Source organism: Talpa occidentalis, unplaced genomic scaffold (assembly GCF_014898055.3).
Source record: "Talpa occidentalis isolate TD23 unplaced genomic scaffold, MPIMG_talOcc4v2.1 talOcc4.5, whole genome shotgun sequence".
In the NCBI taxonomy this organism is placed as follows: Eukaryota; Metazoa; Chordata; class Mammalia; order Eulipotyphla; family Talpidae; genus Talpa; species Talpa occidentalis.
In genome coordinates, this window is record NW_023604861.1 from 138,217,658 (window position 1) to 138,241,796 (window position 24,139).

At 60.7% G+C, this 24,139-nt stretch overlaps 1 protein-coding gene across 4 annotated transcripts in view; it reads right to left on the minus strand.

Moving 5' to 3' along the window:
- The window catches only part of RNF144A (ring finger protein 144A), a 65,218-nt gene that overhangs the window by 5,238 nt on the left and 35,841 nt on the right, over positions 1 to 24,139 (minus strand). For 2 of the 4 annotated variants that reach the window (XM_037528563.2, XM_054701419.1), the window contains exons 2-7: positions 14,014 to 14,159; positions 10,422 to 10,526; positions 10,246 to 10,306; positions 5,728 to 5,935; positions 2,304 to 2,451; positions 178 to 267 (exon numbers count right to left, since the gene is read on the minus strand). In XM_037528563.2, coding sequence (XP_037384460.1) covers positions 178 to 267; positions 2,304 to 2,451; positions 5,728 to 5,935; positions 10,246 to 10,306; positions 10,422 to 10,526; positions 14,014 to 14,148 — 747 coding nt within the window. In that variant the 5' untranslated portion in view covers positions 14,149 to 14,159. Of the gene's footprint in view, positions 1 to 177; positions 268 to 2,303; positions 2,452 to 5,727; positions 5,936 to 10,245; positions 10,307 to 10,417; positions 10,527 to 14,013; positions 14,160 to 20,668; positions 20,738 to 24,139 lie in introns of those variants that run through there. The other 2 variants (XM_037528564.2, XM_037528566.1) reach the window with 2 other exon arrangements.

The window sequence follows — 24,139 nt, forward strand, 5'->3', positions numbered from 1 at the left end:
GCGGATGCGGGGCCTGGGGGCGCAGGCCCGGGGTGGCCTCTGACGCTGTGCCTCGCCCTGGCTTGCGCCGGGGCCCTACCTGGCTTTCCCACCGGCCTGCTGGCTGCCCCACACCTGCACCTGCCCCACACGTTCTCCGCTGCCCCCCCAGACCCAAGCGTCAGGTGCCCCCCCTACCTGCGTCCGGTGCCAGATGACAGAGGCCCTGGAGTGGCCCAGCTTGTTCCGGCAGGGCCCCTTGTCGTAGTGGATCAGGAGGAAGTCGTCCTGGGGAGGGAGCAGAGAGTGGGCTCCCGGGCTGCTCCCCGCGCAGGGCTGAGCTCTGCCAGGGTCTCCCCCACGCCCCGGGCAGGGGACAGGCGGGGGCAGGTCCAGCATGGCTGGTGCCTGACCTCTGCCTGCCTGGACAGCTGCAGGGAGGACTCGGGCACTAGGGGGCGTCTGGTCCCTCGCTTGGGAGCCTCTGGCTCCGGCTCAGGAGGAAAGACCATCTTGGAAGAGGTGGGGCTTCAGAACCAGGAGCTGGGAGGCCCTCCTGTACCCTGAGGGGATACTCCTGGACGCCAGAGTCCCCTTTATCTCTGGTCCATCCTCCTCCGGGAGCGTCTGGCTGCTCGGCTGGGAGGTGCCCCTCAGTGCAGACCTTTAAACGCCCCCTGACGTGGGAGGGGGCTGGGGACTACCCTCCTATGCAACTTCCCAGCCCACTGACCTGAGGGGCGCCCCCCAGCCCGCAGGGAACGCTGCCCTTCGCCTGGGGGTCCCATGACCCCTGACCACCTCCCTGTGTGAGCTTCCTGGTCTCAAGACGTCCAGGGGAGCCCCTACACCCCAGTCTCCCATGCACCAGATGAGCCTGTGGGCTTTTTCCACAAACTTCTGGGCCCCTGAACAGGAGGCAGCTTTTCTGTTCCCTAGAAAGCGTCAAGGCAGCCACAGGCATGGGGGGGCCGTCGGTCGAGGCCGCCCGCATTCTGCCCCAACTGGCGAAATGCCACCCCAAGGAGGGCCCTTGCTTGGCCACCAGCAGGCCCAGGGGCATCAGCATCAGCCAAGCTCACACCCCACCCGGATGCTGGCGCATTTTCAGAACCTGCAGAGGCCGAGCAGGTCTGACCTGGTCTGGCAGCAAGATGCCCACACCCCCCCCCCCACCCTGCAGAGGCCAGTCGCCCAATCCGTGCCCTGGGCCCAGGTCCCTTTAGGAACAGAGACCACACTCTGAGGGCCTCCTCCAGGCCGCCCCGCTCAGAGCGGGTCATCGGGTCCTCCTCGCCGGAATCATCCACGCCTCCGGTCAGCGGGCGACTACTGACATCGTCCACAGGGATTTGCTCTGACCCCCTTTTCACTGGACCCCGGGGCAGCGCTGCTGTGGGGTAAGGGGGGCTGGCGCAGCCCCCAGTGTGGACAGGACGGAAGACATGCACGCACCCCCGTGTGACTTGATGCTCGGCGATGTGAAGTGACAACCAGCTCTGCTAGTTCAGGGTGCTGTCAGACCATCCCATGAGCTCTTGTAAAACCAGTCACCAGGGCGTCACCGGACGCCCACCGGGCAGGGGCCGCAAAGCAGCCTCGCTTTCACCAGACCTCCCAGCTCTAGAGGAAGCCGGGAGTGGGGGGCGGCCTTGGCACGAGAAGGGAGAGGCAGGCCGGGCACCGCCTGCAGGTACGCGCTGGAGAAGCGTCCACCCCTGCTGACTCGGAGGGCAGGCTCCTCTGGCCGCCGAACCGCTGCCTGGCAGTGTCCGCCTCTCGCGCACTCTCTCTTTCCCACCATGCTCCCGACTCTGCCTTGCCGGACACTCACCGCAGCAGCCCTCGCCCCGGGATCTGGAGGTGGGGCCTTTGGGAAGTAAGGAGGTGCAGGTGAGGCTGTGCAATGGGCCCCCGCGATGGGATGGGAGCTTGGAAGAGGAGGAGGAAGCCCGTGCTCCCTCTCTCCATCCTGCCAGGGCACAGCGGGAGGAGGGTCCTCCCCAGAACCCCAACACAGCGGCACCCTGTCTCGGATGGCCTCCAGGGCCGAGAGAAACTGGGGCCCATCCCAGCACCCCGTGCACGGCTCTCCAGGCCGAGCCGACAAGCCAAAACCCCCATCCCTCTAGCCTCCAGGAGGATCCAGGCCTGCGGGACCGTCCGGGCCAGACGCCTGCCTCGGCATAGTCCCGGGAACCACCCGCCCAGGCTGCCTGTGTCCCCGCGCCAGACACCGCTTCTGCGCACAGGGGCGTCCCCCGGCTCCGCAGGAAGCAGCGCCCACCCTCGGGGCGCGGCCTGGCGGGGGCCGCGGTACTCACGTCCAGGGACTCCAGGCAGTACCAGCAGAAGGCGTGCTTGCAGCTCTTGCACATCATCTGCGCGCAGCCCTCGTCCCGCTCGATGTAGACGCGGCACTGCGGGCAGCGCTTGATGGGCGCATCGTCGTCCTCTGGGGCGAAGGCGGAGCTGCGGGAGAGCGGAGGGGCGCAGGCGGGGTCGTCAGGAGGGGGCCGTGGGGGGCAGCAGAGTGGGGGGAGAAGCGTCAGGGCTGGGGGTGCCGTCAGGGCCGGTGGCTGGGGGCCTGGTTCTCAGGAAGCACAAGCTCAACTCAAGGGGCCCCGGGGCACTGGACACTACGTGAGGTCAAAGGGGCACAACGTGCCGTGACCACCCCAGAAGGCCTTTCTCACGCTGGGGGGGTGGGGGCAGCGTCAGCAGGAATCTAAACTTAGTGATGTCCAGACACCCTGGAGGAAATGCGGCTGAAGGCTTAGAGCGGAGACGCGAGTGGGATCAGGCCTGTGAGGTGCCTGTTCGGCCTCTGTCTGCTTTGCAAGGGGCGGAGCCCGTTCCATGCGCCTGGACATCATCAGAAGGAAACAAAAGTGCAGACACACGACCTCCAGTCCTCGGCTGGCGAGGCCGGGGGTGCAGAGCGCTGCCCCACAGCCAGCTGTGTGACCCGGACCGAGCTCGGGCTTCCCGTTGAGGGCAGGGCAGGGCTGTGGAAGGGCCGTGGAAGGGCGGCCGCGCTCCCTCCCACGCACGCTCTGCTGCCGTGGGGAAGCCACGCACACGCACACGCCTGCCGGGACGTGGAAGGGCCTCGTGCCATTCATTTTAAACAGACAGCTGGCGGGACGCACGAAGGGCTCTGGAGGGCACAGTCACCAGGTGGCAGGTGTTACTACACATGACGGCGGCTCCTGCCACGCTGCGCTAACTCACGGCGTCCACTCAACATCGACACGACGTCACCAGGGGAAACATGGCTCCCGCTGGGTGAGCTGCCTGTTGGGAACTCAGTGCACCGCTGAGTGCACGTCGGGGGAGGGCCCGATCCTGTTGTCCCGACCACAGCATGCTTGAGAGCGGGCGCAGCCTGGCTTGAGTAGCGCTACCGAAATAGCTGAGCCTAGGACCCAGCCAGAGGGCTCGCCCAAGCCCTGGCTCCCGCCCGGTGCAAATGCCCCAGCTGAACGTGGCTGTTCGGCTCAGCAGTAGCGCAGGCAGGTGCTGAAGGACGCAGCAGCCCAGTGGGGAGCTCAGGGACCCGACGTGCACAGACGCCCCTTGGGCGGGGCTACGTCATAGCAGTCCTCTCCTGCCTGCACAGCTGAGGCCCACAGTGTGCCCCTTGGGGGTGTTGTGAAGATCAAGAGTGAGGAGCAGTCCGTAAACGGCAGTTGTTATGGATAGCATCACTGGGAGAAATGAAACCTTCTAGATCAACTTCTTTTACAATTTTAAGGCAAACTAACAGGCCAAACAGATGTGATTTAGAACAAAGCAGGTCCAGGTCGCCGCAAGGGGCAAACGAGTAAGGGGCGTGGACGGACGTGCCTCCAACTACCTCTGCACACTTGTGGCTGCGACTCCTGCTAGAGTGATGTGAGCTCTGCAGAGCCAGGAGTCACGCGGTATGCAGGCCGGGGAGCGCCCGCAGCAGGACGACAGAGCTTTGGTTCTGCTCTTGGGACACACAGAGAAATGGGCACGGCAGGGACCGTGGTTTTCAGACATTTTCTAGCGCAAAGTATAGTTCAAATTATTAGTAATAACATCTTTTACTCTGAACTCACATTTAGGAAGGCAGAATGGAGACTGACCATTTCATCACACGCTACATGTTCTCATGTCTTTACGGGGAAAACACGTAACGTGAGTGAAGCCGGTCAGGTGGCGAGTGGGAACACGGGCTAAGGGAAGGTCTGACTTTAAACAGGACAACTCTACTGTGTGAGACCAGCTACCTGGGCTTGCAGTGGCAAGGACACCTGACCATCAGCCTCAGAAGCAGGAGGCAAGAGGGAGTGGTGAGGACTGTGGACGAGCCACAGCTGATGCAAACCCCGTCTAGGGAGCCGGTACATGCTCAGCTCCAGATGACGGTCAGCAAGCGGGTATGTTTGCCCAGATCAGCCAGAAATTCAGACTTTTATGTGAGATCTTGATTTTTACATTTCCACAAAATGAGATTTGTACATTTTGATTTTAATCGGCCTTGTTTCACTTTTGAAGTTGCACATGTGTTTTGTTTTGGTTTCTGTTCTTGGTGATGTCTGCGGGGGGTGGAGGGATTTCACGCACACAGATGCTGTGGAGCCACAACCACCCTGAGCAGGAACTAAAGGAGGCAGAACCTCAGGATGGGAGGGTGGGAGTCCTCGGGCTGCAGCATGCACGCTCCTCCACCTCGGGTCCCTCTTCTGCCGAGTCCCGCCTCCACATCACCCAGACTGCACTGCGCTCTCGGGACTGGTTGTCTTGCTTCTCCGAATGTGGGAACCCACTCACCCGCTCACTAGGGGTGGAGGGCCCTCCTTTAAGCAGATCGCCTGGTTGCTTCCTGAGGCTGAGGCCCTAACTCGCCTGTAGGGTAAGTGAAAATTATCAGGCTTTTCTGCCCTCCTGCCATTAGTGTTAATGATGGATCCCTGCGGTCCTACACGCACGCCTGATGGCGGCACCTGGAACAGGGTGTGGGCATACCTGTGTAGGTGGGTGCACCTGGGCTGAGACGGGACTTATAAGGGCAGAGTCACAGGGACGCCAGCAGAACGAGAGTAAGAGGGCAGCAAAGGAGAAGCAGAGACCACGAGAAAACGCCAGAGAGCCCAGGAAGAGTGAAGACTCACCGGCCCCCCCAGTCCCCCTGCCTTGTCAAAAGCCCAATAAAAGCCTGAAAAACCACCGAGGGCTCCAGGACTCTCCTTTACCCGCCTGCCCGGATCATGGAGACCCTGCTCTGTGCCCTCCTCGCACTGCAGCCTCCTGCACACGTCCTCCCCAGGCTGAGAACCCAGCTCTGGTAACCACACAGGCTCACAGCCTGGGTAACGCTAACTGGCGCCTCCTCGTGTCTGAGCGCGAGCTGTGGACGAGGTATGGATGAGGAGGGTCCAGCGAGCGCAGACCAGGCTGCCGCGGGCTCTGACACACGCTATGTGGCTGGTGTTGCAGCACCAGGGCCAGGGCCCAGGGCGGGGAGGGTAGTGGGAGGCCGGGGTGGGAGGCGGAGGCCATTCTCCCCCAGACTGTTTATTGGGCACACGCGCTTCCTGAGCCTGGCCCGGCGCCAGCAGAGAATCCGCTCTCCAGCAATAAGAACCAACCAACCAGACGACCCAGGTGTGACCGGGAGGGGCCCAGCCAGGAGCTGGTGCATCCCCAAGGGTACATTTAGGGGAAAGGCCAGGTCCCCCCGCCCTCAGCCCTGCCTTCTGCACGGACGCGAGGTACCTGCTCTCTCCAGGGAGGAAGGTGATGGGCATGGTCTCAGGGCAGCCCTGGCCGGGGTGCCAGCTGGCTTTGCAGGCAGAGCAGAACTCCGTGTCGCAGGCCTTGCACTGCACCAGCTGGGGGGTCTGCGGCCCCAGCTCCTGCAGCTGGCACACGGCCTGGCAGGCGGACGCTGGGCACCACGTCCGACAGGGGTCCAGCAGCACCTCTAGACCGGGAGAGAAAAGGGGCATCAGCTCCAGGGAACGCACCTGGGGCACCCACTCTTATTTTCAAAGGTGAGGGGAAGGTCACGTCCCAACACAGCCAGGCGCCAGGCGTAACAGGCCCTGTGTCCTGCAGGGACGCTGCTGCTCGTCCAGATGACCCGGCAGGCCCTGGAGGCCAGCGAGCACCAGCCATCTGGGTCACCTGAGCACCTGCATCCATGGCCCTCCCTTCCCCCACAGCCCCCAGGACGCAGCTTTCCCTGTCAGGTCAGTGAGGGGGGCGCAGGCCCTGGAGCGCTTGCTGCAAGATGGGAATAAAGGGAAGAGGGAGGGGAGACGGCCAGGTCATCCCATGCCGGGCTCACCTGCCGGCCACGGCCACCCCCGGCTGGGCCCGAGGCGCTCTGCAGCCCCTGTGCAAGCCAACACTTAACAGCCAGCGCGTCCTTGAACCCGGCCTGGGGCTGAGCAACTAAGCCAGTTTTAGCGGCACAGGAAGGAAACTGGTCTGGAAAAGCAGGTTCCCGCGGCCCCTGCCTTCACGCCCCGGCTCAAGTCTGGCCATCCTTGAGACCACCAGTCCCGAGCGGCCGTTCCTCGTGAGGCTGGGGTTGGACCCGTTTACCCTCTGTCCAAGGTGACCAGGGATTCTCAATGAGGGGGCAGTGGGCGGCAGCACAGGACCGGAAACCACAGGATGTGGCCGGGCTGCCAAAGGCCAACGGGCCGTCTCCAAAGGCCTACAAGGAGGCCGCAGCATCCTGGCTTCTCGGTGCTGTTCCTGGGGAGACGCTGAGACACTGGAGTTCGCCGGGGAGATGTGGAAAGCCTTGAAAGGTGCTAGAAGCTTCTAGGCCGTGTGACGGACTCACGCCACAGGGTCATTTCACTCCCATCACAAAAGCAGTTTGTACTCGCTGGGGGCTGGACATGGTCCTACGTACCCCCCAAATGGGCTCCACGGGACGTGCCAGTCAGCTTGTCCCGATCAAATGGGGGAGCCGACCGAGGCCTCTGGGAACAAGCTCGTATCAGACAGAACCTGAAAACCGTCACCCCGCCTAACGCGGTGCGGGAGGGCCTGTCCCTAAAGGGGCAGACAGGGTAGTTCAGTATTTGGAGGCCCTGCAGCCGCTGTCCCAACTGCCCAGGTCTGCTGCTGCAGCGCCAAAGCTGCTGTTGTCGAGCCATAGTGATGTTCCAATAAAACTTTATTTATAAAATAACACGGCCCCAGACTGGCCTAGACTGGCCCATTGGCCAACATTGACCAACTTTGATCTAACACCCCCATTTTTTTTTAATGTGAATTAATGGCACAAAATATCAAATCAGTAGATCTGGTGGAAGATTTAGAGAACTTGGTGCCATGAAGGAACCTTGGAATTTGAATGTAATTTGCACCATGCTTCACCATTTGAATGGGAAACCCTCACACAGCGCCAGCAGGAGAGAGGCACGTCGGCGCCCGTCACTCCCTGGTGTGCCAGTTTGCTTTTCTAAAAAACTGTCTGGCTGCCAGATCCAGGGGGCTCTGTGGGAAGGGGCAACGGCCGGCCCAGGTACATGTGGGGGGCACTGCCCCAGGCCTGGGCTTGGGGATCGGATGAAAAGAGGGGACCCTCCTGTGGATCCAGGAAGACCTAGCATAGCAGGAAATGCCCAAGGTGTGCACCCCGGGAACCCTGCCGTGCGTCCTCCTGGCAGCCTCCCTCACCCGACTCTCTTCATGGAGTCTTCTCCACACACTCCTGCCTCTGGGCCAGCGCAAGCCGTGGCAGACCCCAGCGTGGCCCTGGCTGCAGCCAGAGGAGGTTCACCTTGCTGTGACCTTCTGTGTGACGCCGTGTCCCCACCTGATGTCCATGCTGCCCTGTTCAGACCTTTGCTCTGGGGAGCCTGTGACGTAGGCCAGGCAAGGCTGGCCGCACTAGCCCAGGCACCCCACATGCCCCGGCCAGGTCATCTCCCCTCATTTTTGCACAACCAGTGTAACTCCGCAAGGGAGTGCAGGCAGGAAGGGGGTGCACCGGGCGGCAGGCGGTCCAGGAGAGCTGGACCTGGAAGTGGACAGTGCAGCATGTCATGCTAAAGCCCAGGGTGCTTGCCCCCCCCAGGCCTATCCCCACCCCAGTCTTTAGAGGAGCCGTGTGGGAACAAATGCCAGGAAGGAAAGCCCCCCTTCTGACAAAGCCGGATACTAATAAAAACTAGAGGACAGTGGTAACCAGAGAGGCTTCCAGAGGCCGGGGGTGGGGGAGAAGCCAGAGGGAGGAGGGAGGGACAGTCATGGGGTGATGGTGAAGAAACAAAGAGCCTGCAGCTTGCGTGCCTGCTCCCGGCCGGCCCAACACGCCGGAGGGCGGGGACGTGTCCACGGGTCAGCTGGCACCACAGCGAGGCAGCCCACGTGCTCGTGACTTCCACGGACCCTGGGCCTTTGTGGTCAGGAGTCGGTTCAGGAAACCATGGAAGGGGGTTCTTCCAGAGCATTCTTCTTGAGTACATTTCCAAGGACTAGGCCAAGTCAAAACCTGCTCTGATCCTATCTCCACGCTGGCTCCACGTCCTGGCTCGAAAGCCTGGCTCGTCGCCCTAAGGTCTCACTCCACAGGCCCCTGCTGGTATGAGTCTGAGTCCTCTCTTTTTATAGTTTTCAGCATAATGTTAGCAAAATGTCTTAAAGTGACAGATTTGAGAGCTTTTCTTTTAACCTAAGTCAAGTTGGCCTCATTTTCATGCAAAAGGAGAAAAGTGCCTCTGATGCTAGCAGCGGAGAAACTATTAGGTGGGAACATTTACCCAGCTGCATTTTCAAATTCAATGTCATAGAAAGTTCATTTTCTTGTAACCCAAATAATTGCTGTTTCTATCAAAATCCTCCTGGAAAATGTCTTCCAAAGAACCTGAAAGTCTCAGAAACACAAGCTGACCCAGGTCACAGCACCGATAGCAACACTTCTACCACGGGGCGTTACAGTTAGTCTAGAAACTGCTCCAAACCATGATTCAAGCCATTTAAGTGAAAAGTTCTGGAAAACAGATTTTACTGCCATCAAAAATCCTGGTTGATTTTTCAAATTGGCTGCATATTGCCATTTTTTTGAGAAGCCAGTCTCAGAGGAAATACAACTATCTTTAGCATTTTTTAAAAAAATAAACAAAACAGAACCCAGCAAGAGCCTGTCCCCATTCAGCTGAACGAGCAGCCTCCTGGACTCCCTCGCTCTGCGCCGCCCTCTGTCCTTAGCTGGGCGGCTCTGCGGTCAGCGCGTGACCAGGGCCGCCTCCGTACCGGCTGCTGACCTGGGCCCAGTGCCGGCCCAGGAAGCCTGGACCGCAGCAGAGACAAAGCAGGCAGAAGCCATGGAACTCGGACGCTGTCTCTTCACAACCGTTTTGCCAGAGGACCAGCCTCGTGGACACCCAAGCGGGGCGCCAGCCTGGGGGCTTGCAAGGCCCGACACTGAGTGGGAGACCAGGGAGAGTGTGCTGGGTCAGGTTCTAGGTCACGGCCACCGCAGGGATGCTGAGACTGAGATAAGACTCCATGCTCCACGGGCGCCCCTGGTGGCGCAGGCGATTGAGCGCAGCGCTGTGGAGCTGTCAGCAGCCTCTGCAGTGTGGGTTCCGTCCCAGCCAGCCAGCGAGGGTCCCACACAGCGCAGCAGACCTCTCCTGCCTTGCCCGCTGCTCCTCTCAGCAGTGTACTTCGTCAGTCTGCCTGTTCTGTTCCCCACTCTGGCTCTGGTGAATCCTCCCACCCTCCCGCACATCTGGCCTGTACCCCAGATCTTGTGTAAATAAATAAATCTTAAAAAAAAAAAAAAGACTCCATGCTCCACGGGCACCCCTGGACTAACCCGCCTGGGGGGTGGGCATGCAGAGACACCTGGGCTACAGGCTGATACGGCCACCGGTGACCAGTTCGTGCTGAGCCCCGCTGCTCCTGCATCAGAAATTCAGCACAGCCCAAGAGCTTAGTCCCCTTCTCTCTTAACTGGCTGAAGAATAGGCCCCTGTGAAGGTCTGTCCCACGAAACCACCCCTTAAACCCAAATCCCTCCACGCAAATTGTGTTTCCCGAATCCTTCCTGCTACAATCAGATGCACAACCAAAGCTCGGACATGCGCTCCTAGGTGTGAGCTCCTGGGCATGAGCAACTCGAGGGTCCAGCCTGCCCGCAGGGAATCACAAGTCCAGTCACATCACTTATTTGCCCCGAGTGTAGCCGAGTGATGTAGAGTCGTGCCCACCAAAATCGCTCCCCCAGAGGAATCAGAAGGGGTGACAGACCAAGGCACCTACCTCTTTCAAACTGCAGCTTTTTGTATCTTTGCATGATTTCAGCCGCAACCATGCACTCGATCTAGGGGGCAAGAGGGAGCGGGCAACAGGAGCTGAGGCCACAGACTGGGCGGAGCCCCCAGCCCCCCCCCACGCGGAAGGCACGGCCCGGCCCAAGCAGAGGCCCCGGCACCTGCCTCGCGCTCCTGCAGGCGGCCCTGCTTCGGGCAGGCGGCATCCGGACAGCTGATGGCAGTCTCCAGCCCCTCCTTGATCAAGAGCTCGACGTACTGTTTCAGGCACTGCAAGAAGACAGAGAAGCGCTGTGAAATCTCGACTTCCTCACGGCCGAGGCAGAAGAGATGCGTTCAAACAAGGTCAGCGTGCACACGCCGCTCCGTCGCGGGTTTGTATTGTCCCCGGGTAGCCCATAGCAACCGCCAAATTAATGGTTTCATTCACCCAACACATACTTCTGGGGCAGTTCTTCCGCCCGGACTCGGGCCGGTTCACCGAGCGGGGTCTGCGGACAGTCCCGGCCACAGCCTCGGAAACACGGCCAGAGGTCCAGCAGCACCCCCCGAGTGCACACGGCACGCCGGGCGGTGAGTCACGGTCAGGAGCTCCGACTAACGCTGCCGTCCAACATCGCTCGTCGTGTTGTGATGGCAGAAGAGAGGCCGGTGGACAATGGTGAAAGGACACGGCCGAGGCGCTCGCCCCCTTCTGCGGTTTCACTTAAAGCCACAGCTGCCGAGACAGCCTGAGCCCCAAGACCATCCTCACCAACAGGCGTGACAGTCACCTCGGTGTGAAACCTGAGTCGCCAACGGACTTGTCAGCTAACCCACAGCAGCCTCCTGGCCTTGAACCCAAACCCACAGGACGCCTGCATCCAGCTGGACGTCCACGTCCAGGCACACTCCCCCCACGTGACTGGCAGGGCCTGGCCGCTCGGGAGGCCCGAAGATGCTGGTCACAGAAGCCGCGTGGCAGCACGGGCAGCCTCGCATCAAAGCAGTGAGGCCGTCACAGCGCCCAGGCCTCCCCCCAAGACGTCCTCTGTTAGATGCCAGTGCGCCCTGAAAAACACACCGTAAACAAGCAGAAGACACGGCTCCCCGGAGTGCGCTGCTAACGTGGCCGAGGCAGGACTGTGAAGAGTTCACATGAGAACAAAAAGCACACGAAGCACCGGGGCCAGAGAGAAGACGCAGAGACAATCTCTCAGCAGCGCCCCCAGGCGGGAAGCCCAGCCCGGCGGGTGGTCTGGGTTCCAAACAGCCACACTTCGTAGTGTTGAAATAACCCCGCTGAAGAGTCTATTAGCAATCCATTGAGAGAAGCGCAAAGCTACACCCTATAAGTCTCTACTGCGCCCTAAGATGTATGATGGATTCTGTCCTATGCAAGCAGGGTCTCGGGCCTCCCTGGTGGCGCAGGGGCCACGCACAGCACTGTGAAGCTGTCCCCAGTCTCTGCAACGCGAGTTCAATCCCCAGCCAGGGAGCTACCCACAGGGCGCAGCAGACCTCTCCTGTCTCCCCGCTGCTCCCCTCAGCAGTGGGTTTCAGTTGATCCGCCTGTTCTGCTCTACACTCTGTCTCTGGTGAGTCCTCTCACCCCCACACCTCTGGCCTGTACCCCAGTTTTTGTATGCATAAATAAATAAATCTTTAAAAAAAAAAAAGCAAGACAGCAGGGTCTCCATTGGGGGAGGGGCTCCCGCGGTGGCCCCCGCAGTTCTGCCGGTCCTGGCACCATCTGCTCCTCTCCCCACTCGCCCCGTTTTCACGGCCTGTCATGTGGGATGGCCTGAGCGCCTGTCATGGGGTGGTGGGAATCTCATGCACGAGAACCGTCCAGCAAAGGCCAGTGGCATTGCTCAACATATACATGATGAGTTGATATAAATGACGATTCTCACAGTTCTAGCAAGTGAGAAGGTTCATTCACTGAAGACTCAAAAATAATCACTTTAAAAAAACAGAAATCGAGGTCATCCTGTTCCTGGAAAGGGGCGTCCTCTCTACATAGGAGGGGGAGTGGTAAGAGCCACAGAATGTACCAGGCATTTCCTTTTCCATTTTGCCTTCCAGCTCCTTGAAACCTTGGCCCACAGACAACGCGCCAGCCCCGCCGAGCTGCGAGCAGTCCCTGCCAAGGAAACACGGGCCCGAGACCTCGCTGCTCGCCCCAAAGCCCCGTCTGCGCACGGCCTGCCTCCTCACTTGGAGGTCCGCTGACGGCTGCTGACCCAACAAGTAGGGCAAGTGCCCAGAAGCTGTGGCCACGGCGCCTGAGCCGCCCTGTCCTCTTCAGACACCCGCCGTGACTGGCACCAGCGTGGCCGACAGCCTGGGGCAGGGTCCAGAGCCAGGCCGCCCACCACAGCGGGGCTGAGCCCCAGCCGACTCCCTGCGGTCGCAGCCCCGTGCCCGTGGGCCTCTGCTCCCCTCCACGAGGTAAGGTGAGGGACAGCAACCCGCCCCGGCCCGGGTGCCGATGAACGCACTCACACGTGCTCTGTCCTGCCCTGGCCCACAGTCGTCCACAGTTGTGACCCCGGCGCAGGCCCCTCCGTCGGGCGAGGCCTCGACAGCAAGACCCGCTGTGTCTCCGCTCCCAGTGCTGGGCGTGCCCCCCGGGAGGGGCTCCCAGGAGCTGGTGACAGGCAGACGGTACAGACGGACAACGAGAGGGTGCAGAGGGGCAGACCCGTGGCTCGCCGTGCCCTCCTCTGTCCTGGGGACACCCTGTGGCTGCCAGGCCGGGCCCCGTGCTGTCCGGCTGCGAGCCGCCGAGACCGGGGCCTGCCAAGGCCCTTGCTATGCGTGTCGACGGCCCTGCCCACTGTGGACTGGAAAGTCCCCCCATTCTGGGAGCAGAACACAAAAGCAGCTGGGTTTTTAATGGAAAGGAAAGAAAGTGGCTGTTTTCTTTTGTGAATGTTTGTTGTTGTTTGTGTATTTCTTGAATTCAGAGAAAAATGGGGAAATCAAGAAAAATGTAAGGGACGGTCTGAAAAAGGAGCGGGCGCCTTCCTTCCCGGGTCTGAGAGGTGGGATCTGCAGCACGAGTCAGGTCCCAGTGGGGCAGGCCCCGGCTCCTGCCCCCCGACCACCACGTCCTTATGAACCCAAGGTCTGTGGGGGCCCTGGGTTGAGTGGGCCACCCCAGCCCGGGCCGCGTGGCGTCCACGCCTGGACCTGCCTCTCAGACCCAGGCAGCCGCGCGGCTGGCAGGCGGCAGTGCAGAGAGCACCCCCCGCGCAGGCACGGGCAGGCCAAGCGCAGGCGCCGCTCCCCACCCCGCCACTGCTTCGGGTCCAGAACCCGCCACCCCCCGGAACCTACCACCAGTGCGAGCAGACCCTGCCCCAGACAAGCAAGAACGGACCCCCCAGACCTCCCTGCGCCCGCCACCAGCGAGAGCAGTGGGAACGAGGCGGAGGCCCCGTCCAGGTCTGCGCTGAGTCCGAGGCTGCCAGGGGAGCGGGAGGGCTGGGCTGCGCTCGCTGGGCCGCGGCGCCGCCACCTCAAGCTGAACTGCTGACTATGAAGCAAGGGGGACAAAACTTTGGGGGGGCAGGTGCGGCCCAAGCACAGAAGGTCAGCTGCGCGCCGGCCTCTAAGGTTCTGTTTAACTGACGCTTTTGCACCATCAGCGACTGGACGGAAACCTGCTCAGGGACTCCTCTGAGAACCGCATGGGAGTCTCGGCAGGGAGACCCCTCCGCTAGGGACGGGGCCCCCACGTGCAGGAGCCGGGCCTCCCCGAAAGACCCACCAGGGTGCAGAAGATGCACTGGCACTGGGCGATGGTCGTCATCTGCTCCACCGGGTACTCCCCCAGGCACAGCTTGCAGGAGACCAGCGGGTCCAGCGCCAGGTCCCAGGTGGGCCGGTACCGCGCCGTGGTCATGGCCGAGCAGTCTGAAACGAGAGAGCACAGCGTCAGAGCCCACGGCCCCGACACAGGCGCCTTCCGGGGTGTCCAGGCCCAGGGCGAGCACAGATGGGCAGGCCTCGGGGTCACACCTGGGTCCACTGAGGAGCCCTGGCCAGGGGCCTCTGACCTGGGGACAGGCCCGGCTGAGGGCCGACTTCCACGTCTCCCTCCCAGCAGCTACTTCCCACCCCCCTAGGCCCCTGTGGGCCCCGCCGTCCCCAGACTCGGCTGCACAGCATGGTGCAAAGTCAGGGCTCTCCTTCAACAGAAGGTTCCAGAGCCAGGACCCTGCCCCATGGCCAGGCCTCGGCAGGCAGCATCCTTGGATACCTCCTGCCTGGACCGTCCACTGTGGCTCACCCTGGCTTGTTGCCCTCCCATGTCAGCACCACCCCTCACCCCAACTCTCCTGCTCCCGATCCTGTCACAGCCGCTCCAAGGGCGGGCGTGACCCTCAGCACAGCGGCAGGGGCAGGACACACCCTCTCTTCCTGGACCTGGATTCCACAATGGGCTCTTCCTGGACCTCCCGCAATGGGCTCGGCCTGCGTGGCCCCTTCCGCAGCAGCTCAAGGCCAGCCTCCCGCACCAGGGCCCCTTCCCTCCAGAGCAGACTATGAGACGGCTCCTGGCGATGACCCCCATGGTGACAGCAAAGACACACACACGTCGGGGAGGCCGTCAGCGCTTCCCTGCACGCGGGGTGAGCTGGAGAGGATCTCGCAGACACAGAACAGCTGCAGACTTGAACTCGGCATCTGCCGCGACACGCAAAGCAGAGCCAGCCTTTGTTTTCCTGTTGAGCACGTCAAGTCATAGAGGGAACAACAAACTGGCAGAGGAACATCTGGTCAGCCACACGCACTATTCAACCCAAGCACCTCCCACGTCTGCAAGGCGGGTTGAGCGCCGCGGCCGGGGTCCTGCGGAGCCGTGGGCGGGCTGGGGGCGGCGGGCTGAGGAGGTGGGAAGGGCCGGCGGAGAAAACGGCGCTCGGAGGGAGACCTGCTGGCCAGGAGGCGAAATGTGCTCATTTGACCTGAAACATCTCAGCGTGGGCTCCAGCGCCGTGGGCGCCGCGGGGCCCTGACCTCCCTGCCTCCGCTGCTTCAAAAAAACCAGGGCCGGGAGCCACCTCCAAGCCACGTAAGACTTAGCGACGGGAGCGGCTGCTAGGATGCCCTTTGCACAATGGGGAAACCAAGGCGGGCAGACACGGGTGTCCTGCGGCCACGCCCAGCACTGGGGGCCGGTCTCCCTGACCCAGCAGGCGCAGACATGGCCTTGGAGCATTTCCTGCAGTGGTCAGGGCTTGGCCTCGAGCCGCATCCTGCGGGGCTCAGCCGGCAGGCACTCGCCCCCAGAAGCGCGTCTCTGGCCAGCAGCTGGGCCCCGGGACACTGGCCTCGCGGGGGCTCGCCCATTCACTTCTGAGGCCGACGCTGGCGCGACCTTTCCCAGAGCTGAGGTCACACACTCCGCACGCAAGCTTCAAATATCTGGGGAGCTCCCACGGGCGGCCGGACAAGCCTCCCTTTCGGACCTCCGTCCAGGAATGACACGCAGAGGAAGACAGAGGCCCCATTGTTACTCCAGCTTCCCACATGAACAGGGCATGTGGGCTCCGGCCAGCGGCAAGTTTAAAATCAAAAGCAGTCACTGTGCTCAGGTGTGTTCAGGCTGCAGGGCCTGGCGGGTCCCTCGGAGGCGGGCCTTCCTCCTGGCCCCTCGATCGCCTTCATTTCCCAGACTCTGAGCCGATTCTGAGAAGCAAAACGATCTGCCCGGCCTCCCCCCAGGTAACGAGCGGCACCCGCAGGGCTCTGCACCGTCCATCCCCTGAGGCCTGCAGTCCAGGGTGCACCCCTCACTGCTGGGGGGTGCCCCTCCTCGGCCCCCTGCCGTCCACCCAGGTGAAGCGGCAAGTGCTGGAGTGACCGCTCGGCCTCCATGTGTGAGAGGCCACCGTGAGGCTGAGAACACACCTGAGTCGTCACGCGGGACGCTCGGACACTAACGCGGCATCGCCTTGGTGGTGGTGATGCGGGCCGGTGGCCGGCCAGGAGGCAGGGGCCAGGCCCAGCTTCCTGATCAACTCACACAGGCCCCGGGGCTACTGTGGCCCACGAGGGATCGAATGTCCTGGTGACCAGGAGCACGTGGGGACCTCTCGCGAGTCTCAGCTCTCCGGGAGGAAGGCCGGACAGGACCGAGAGCTCAGGTCAAAGGGCATGGCCAACACCAGGGGCAGGAAGGTCCATCCTTGCCCGACGTGCCGCCTGGTCCCAGCCCCACCCCCTGCTCCAACCCCACCGCTGAGAACACCCCAGGCCTCCAGTTTCCCTCTTGTCTGACCCTGCAGGAGACCCCACGGGAAGAGGAGTCCCCAGAGGACAGAGAGCAAGCGGGGCACGTGGGAGAGGGGCTCAGGGCTCTCTGCCTGGACCCCGCCCCAGCCCCTCCCCGCCCCCAGCCTCCAGCCGCAGCTAGAGCCCGAGCTCCAGCAAACAGAAAGGAAAAGCAGAGACTCACTCAGAATTAGCTCGGCCATGGCGGCGTCCCCCGGCGCCCCGGGCTAGGAGAGACCTTCCAGAGCCCGCCGAGCAGGCGACCGCAGCCCAGCTCCTCGGCCTCCTGAACACGAAGCTTTGTTCCAAGCCCACCCCGAGGGGATCGAGCGTAATCAAATAAACTGACGCAACCTTCCCTAAAGGGAACCAGGGACGCCAGCTTCAAATTATTCCCCAGAAAATGCCCGCTGTGGCTGGGGACAGCCTCTGGGGCGGAAGCCTCCTGCTGGAACACCCACACCAGTGCCCGGAAAGCCCGTTTACTCCAGGCCAGGGCGCGGCCTGGGCGCTCCCTCCCGCATGTCCTGAGCGTGGGGCTTGGGTCCTGGACACCAGGTGTGGGCGGGCTCACAAGTCCATTCCGGGGAAGGACAGAGCTGTGGACACCCAGTGGGCCCTCGACCTCTCAAGGACACCCGGCTCTGGCCGCTCGAGGCCCGCTGGCACAGCCACAGCGCCAGACGGCAGGCCTGCTCCGCCCAGTACGGTCCTCGTGCGGTCTCAGCAGCCGCGCATCCGGGCCAGCGAGCTTCCTGGAGCTTGTCACCAGACCATGCACGGGAGGCCCGCCGGGAGGCAGGCGGCAGACTCACGCTGCGAGCTGTTCCGGCGCCGCGAGCCCACGTTTTGTGTGTGCAGGTAGGAGCAGTGCGTCACGGACATCAAAGGTCGAATTATTTTGGACAGGAGAGCCTCCGGGGGTCCTAAGTTCATTGGACCTGAGGACATGCACACGTTTTCAGCGTGCAGAAGGCAGAGCTGGGGTGTCATCTCTTCCTAGGGGACACGCCGCAGAGCTGTGGCTGAGCCTGTTTAAGTCCCCACCCGGCATCTCAGGCACCAGTGTGGGGGAAGGACTGGCTGTGCCCACAGCAGCAGAGTTTGCACAGCTGGTCAGACTCCAGCCCTGGCAAGTGGCTCTGGTCCCGACCTGCCGGGGTGGGAGGGGGCTCCGGAACTCTCCGAAGCAAGGAGCTCCCACAGGCTGGAGCCTGCAGTCAAAGGCACCCTCGCCCTGCTGGTGTCCAAGCCTCTGCCTCGCGTGGCCTTGGCCCCGCACCAAGCTGGTGAGAGCGGGCGCTGGTGCCATCTCTCTTGGGTCTGCTGCCTGCAAGGACAGTCTCCTCAGGGTCCCCTCTCCAAGCTCCCACCCACTCCTGGTTTCCCACTCAGTGCAAACTCTTCAACCCCCAACCTCTTCACTTCTCCCCTCAGCAGTGACCACCGTCTGTGGCTCCACTCACTGTCTTGTTATTTTATTCTGCCTCCCTTTCCAGAACGTCCTCACCTGGAGGACAGTGTTTTCACCTGCTGCTCACGCTCGTCTCCGTATTACAGCGCACCAAGGCTGTGCTCCACACAGATTGGGCTGCAAAATGTGCTGCCAGCCAAGTCCCATCACCCGGGCCCACGCTAGGCGGTCAGCGCTGTGGACACATCGTGAAGTGCTCTGGGAACCCCACCCGATGGGAGCAGACAGGCGAACAGAGGCCTCCGCACAGCCCTGAAGCCTGCAGGGGAAGACTTTTCTCTGCCACGATGACCAAGTTGCTGAGAGAGGCGGCTGAGCCAAAGGCCCAGCCTCTGCAACCCCAGGGCGCATTCTCCCGAAGGAAAGACATCACACCCCAGCTCTGCCACCTCCACACACAGAAAACGTCAATGTATCTTTAGGTCAAAACGACTCAGACCCAACCAGAGCTCCCCCGTCTAGAATAATCACATGTTTAATGAAATGACTCACTGTTCCTACCTCTGTGTACCCGAATTCAATTCAAAGTGCGACTGTCGGAATGGCTCTGGCAGAATAAAATCTGTCAAACTGATTTCTGGGTTCAAATCTTCACTTTGCTGATCTAGTAACTCTTTGTCTATCATGGAGACTTTATTTCCAGTTAACAGGAGTGAAAAGATGGCCTCCTGGGCCTCCCTGGTGGCGCAAGAGGTTAAGACGCAACCTATGAAGCTGTCTGCAGCTATGAAGACAGCTATGAAGCTATGAAGCTATGAAGCTATGAAGCTGTCTCAGCCACTGCAGCATGAGTTCGATCCCCACCCAGGCAGCTACCCACGTGGCACAGCAGACCTCTCCTGTCTCCCCGCTGCTCCCCTCAGCAGTGTATTTCGGTAGATCTGCCTGTTCTGCTCCCCACTCTCTCTGGTGAATCCTCTCACCCCCTGCACCCCTGGCTCACACTCCAGTTCTTGTGTGCATAAATAAAATAAATCTTCAAAAAAAATGAAAAGAAAAAAAAAGAAAAGATGGTCTCCTCCATGACACTGACGCTTCCAGGTAACGGAGAATCCCACGTAACATCAACCATGCTGTTCTGGTAAAATATACAAGTAAATATTTACTGAGTGACTCAATATCTACAAGCAATTAGGTGTGATTTTGTCTGAAATGAAATCAAAGTGTTGATTTTGGCCCATCCGCTTTTGTAAGAATTGCCAAAGAGCCCTGCCCAGTCGCCGCCTAGCTCCGCACCAGCCACAGACTCGCCGGCCTCTCTCCCACGGACCCGCCTGCGCTGGGCTTCACCCCCAGGTCGGCCTCCAGTTGCTCCGTGACCTTGGCTGGCCCTACCCCATCTCCCTGTGCCCTGCACACTGAGGATGCCATCTTGAGTGATCATGCGTTACCGTCTGGAGACGTGCATGAACAATGTGGCTGAAGGGACCTTACAAGGAGCCAACACTCGAGAAGCAGCAGGTGGCATTTATCAAGGCCCCTAAGGAAGAGTGAATCCTTCCATCGGGTAACCCCCCTTCTGAGCGTTCCTCCACAGAACGGCAGCCTCTCCTCTGATGTAAACAGGCGTAAGTCAGCATCAAAGCGATTTGAAAAAGGAGCATCAAGTCCGTAGAAGAAGAATGGAGATGTGCGGGCCGCAGAGCAGCTGCAGAGGATATGTCAGTGGGCGGGGGTGAGAATACACCATATTCTCATTTCATAGCCACCACAGTCGAAGCAAGGGTGTGCACCCCCACGTGAAAATCGCTTTGAGCAGAACGAGAATTTTTTTTCCTGCACTATTCACACACACACACACACACACACACACACACATTCCAAAGACTTCCGTAAAGCCAAAGCAGGTCAAAATAAATACCAAAAAAAATCAAAACTTATTCCAAAGAATTCCTCTCCTTTATACCAAGTCATAAAAATTGAGAAATTGGGCCTCCCTGGTGGCGCTAGGGGATAAGACGTAACCTATGAAGCTATCCCCACGCAACCTCTGCAACATGAGTTCGATCCCCGGCCAAGGGAGGTACCCACAGGGTGCAGCAGATCTCTCCTGTCTCCCCGCTGCTGCCCTCTGCTCCCCACTCTGTCTCTGATGATTCCTCTCACCCCCCCCACACCTCTCAACTGTACCCCAGTTCTTGTATGCATAAATAAATATTCTTTTTTTTAAATTGAGAAATTAAAGAACAACAATTTAACTCAAAATGATCAGCGCTGGAGGCTGAGAAGGCCCTTCTTTGTATTAAAATGGAAGGATCTGGGCCTCCCTGGTGGCGCAGCGGTTGAACGCTGGGTTGCAAAGCTGCCACAGCCTCTGCAGCGCCGGTTCAATCCCAGCCGCCAGGCGAGGGTCCCACATGGCGCACAGACCTCTCCTGCCGCCCGCTGCTCCCCTCAGCAGTGTACTTCGGTCCTTCTGCCTGCTCTGCTCCCCGCTCTGGCTCTGGTGAATTCTCTCACCCTCCCGCGCTTCTGACTGTGCCCAGTGCTTGTATAAATAAATAAATCTTTTTAAAAAATAAATAAATAAAATAAAATGGAAGGATCTGCAAAACGTAGTACACTGAAAGAACAAGTTGCAGAACATCCTGGATGTTGCAACTGTGTCTCATCATCCCCATTTGTATTTGCACAAGGAAAACCCCAATGACCACGCAAGATCCTAACTTACCTCCCTGCTGGGGTGGGGTGAACGCAGAGAGGAGAGCAGAGCCAGGCATGGGGGCCAGTAGGATTCTTGATATTTACCTTCAAACACACTTGGCTGTGAACCAGATGGCGCCTGCATTTTAGAAACGTTAACAACTTTAACAAAACGCTGAAATAGCAAATGTGAAATGCCACATTGAATTAGACAACTCTGGCTAGATGGCATCTTCCTGACTTCACCAGGGAGAGGGCCCATCCATCCACATCTCCTTGCCTCGGCTCGGGACCCGCGTATCAACACTGGCTCGGTGGGGAAAGCGCTCAAACTGCGTCGTGACCCGACTTCTCTCCGAGCCCGTCGCCAACGTGCGCTTGCTCGCCCACAGGCCTCACCCGAATTTAAAATCTGACATCCACGCTACTGTCAAGAGGTTCTGCCTTCTCTGATGGGCTGTCTGTCAGAATGAAGATTCACCTGAGTGCGGGGTTCACGGTGTCAGCTTTGGGGGTGGGGTTTCTCTGCCCCACAAGAAATGCAACGATAATTCAAATCAGCATTAAGAAGCACGGGCAGCTGGCTTTACTGGCAGCTTACTGGGCACACAAGTTCACCAGCCCCTCAGCCCAGCGGCACTGGGTAGATGCTACACCCCGACTTTGTAAGGGAAACCGAGACCCATGGACACCAGCCGGTGTCCGAGGTCCCCCGACAAGGCAACCCGGGCTGTTTCTGCTCATACTGGCCCACTGGAAAATTCTTCTAAAGTGGGAAGATAAGTAACACCGTCAGACACCTCGGCTTAGGAGGGAGAGTGGGGCTGAGCTTCAGGGCATGGCACTCCCCCGTGTGGGGGCGGGAGGCATCTCCAAAGTCTGACAGGCGAGCAACGGAGCAGGCAGCGCTCAGCTGTCACTCAGCCGGGCTGCAGGACTGTGGTGCCCGCCGGCAAACCTGTGCCCAAAGCTCGGGAGAGCAGAACACCCGGGGTGGCGGGGGACAGTTCAAATGAGTGTCCACTCAGCTGTTTGCTGTCAGGCTCCAGGGCACTGGGGGTCCCGATGACCCAGCCTGATTTGCGTCATAGGTTTACGGTCCTGGGCCAAGTGAGAGGCCCGGCGGAGGGAGCAGCCCCCACCCCCCGGCCTGTGCAAGAAGAAACCAGGCTCCTCCAGGCCCGCCCATGAACCAGGCAGCCATCCCTGAGAAAGAAAAGGCCAGAAGGAAACCTGTGTTATCACCAAGACGGGACTTGCTGTGTTCTGCGTGAGCCTACCCAAGAGGAACATTCCAGGCTTTGGTCAAAGGCAGCGATGTGGGGCAGAGAATTGGCAAAACACCCCAAGGTCAGGGCGCGGGAGGCCGAGGACTCGCCCCCTGGGCCCCGTCCCCCCAGCTCTCGGGCGAGAGACACCCAAGGCCATGAGGCGCATGGTGGAGGGAGCAGAAAGTGGGCTCCTCGTTCTCAGGCCTCAGGTCCCCTGCGCTGACACCCCAGGCTGCCCAGGGCGCCTCACGAGGGGAGGCCGCCCCACACAGCGCGAGTGAGGGCCCGAGGGCACGCGGCCGCCAGAGGAGGGTCGGCCAGAGCTCGCCCTCTCTGCCATCTTGACAGGCCATTGCGTGCTCAGCCAAGCCCACTCCGCGACGCACTCAGCCGGGCGCGCTCCTGGCCCCACACCACAGGCCAGCTCTGTGCTTCAGTCCTGCGGGATTCAAGGGCTTCCCGGCACTGAGACGGGAGGTCGGGACGGCCACATGCAGAGACGAGACAGCGCGTGGGGCCGCCCAGGGGGACCACTGCAGGCTCCCAGTGCCAGCCCAGAGCCCAGGGGCGGGCAGGGGCATCTGAGCCCGTGGTAACGGTTCCAGAATCTCCGAAGTGGGGGGGACCGAGGATACCACACAGCCCTCCAGGCGCCCCACGAGGCTGTCGGCCCGTGCTGACCTCAGCCAGCTGGAGCCCCTGCCTTGGCCGACTCAGCAGAGCCTGGAGGCTACTGATCCCTGCCCCTGAGCTGGGCCCAGGTCAGCCGGAGCCAGGACACTACACAGACGAGGGGGCTGCCCAGAGGCGCGGGGGATGTCACAGAAACCCAGGCCTCGGTTATCTGAAGAGACGCCTCTTCATTCTGCATGAATGGATGGCCTGTAGCGAACCCACGAGCTTCAGCCAAGTCCACTTTGCTCTGCCCTTGGGCAATACTGCTGACCCCTTTCTTCTCAACCCCCAAACCTATAATACAACGTCTTTCTTCATCAGGAGTCAGGTCTGAGCTTGCCTCCCGCCCCTTGCCAGTGGACACCCCATAAAGCTTGCTTCTGTCCGCAAAGCCCTGCTGTCACCGTGATCAGGTCTGTGCGTGTCGGCAGCAAAGGCCCCGCAGCAGAGCCAGCTCCCAGGGCCGCGGCAGCCAGCGCCATAAGCTGGACGGCTGAAGCTAACGGTTTATTCTCGCTGTTCCAGAGTGGAGTCTGAGGCCACGGGGTGGCAGCGTGTCTCTCTGGAAGACAGGAGCCTGTTTGAAGCCTGCCTGCTGGGCCCGCAGGTGGCTGTATGTCCCCGGACGTCTCCACGTCCTCCCTTCCGCACGTCTGTCTCTGAAGGTCTGTCTCATGGAGTCACTGGTGATACTGGCTTAAGGCCACCCAAGGAACCTCACTTTAACCTGACCCCTTCTACAAAGACCCCGTCTCCAAAGACAGGGTCTGTCCGAGATGCTGAAGTAAGGGGAGCCAGGTTTGAAGGTGGGGGACACAGCTCAGCCCCAGACAGCCCCTGTTCAGAGCAGAGTGTTTGGCGAAGACTAAGCTGTGATCAGAGGTGACTCTGGTCACGGGACCCGAGCACCGTCAGCGCCGCGCAAGCAAGCTGGTCCTCGTCGCCACCGCCGCCCTTCTCCCTGCTGATGGGCCGTCTCCAGAGGTCATGGCTGCTGCTGGACCGAGATGCAGGTGACCCAAGGACACCAAATGCCATGGCCAGAGCGTCCCCGAGCTGGAGACCTCACCCGACCCAGAGGACTGAATCAGCCTGCAGCGTCACTTTCACTGCAGAGGAGAAACGGGGTGATCGGGAGGGAGGGGCAGGGGCGGTGACGTCAAGGGCAGCAGCCCCATCTGGAGATAAAGGACGATTCTGGAGGCACCGGCCACCGCCCTGCCATGCCCAAGGGCCGGCTCCGTCCTGAACAAGAGGTAGAATGTTTTTCTAGACATGAAGGCAAAGTGGGTTTCTAAAAATCAAATTTACAGACAATTCTGGGCCTGTTTTGGGTGCTCGGAGAAAGGGACCATCCTCGCCGGCATGGCTGTCCCTTGAGACGAGCGCAGGCTGACCTGGAGGCGAGGGGCCTCTGCGGGGGGCCTGCCAGGGAGCTGGGGCGCACTGCAGCCGCCGCGACCTTCCGTGGCCCCAGCGCCTCTCAGAGCAGCAGCTGGCTGCGCCGGTCATGCTCCCAGGACTGGGCTCGGCCTTGGTCTGACTTGGCTGCT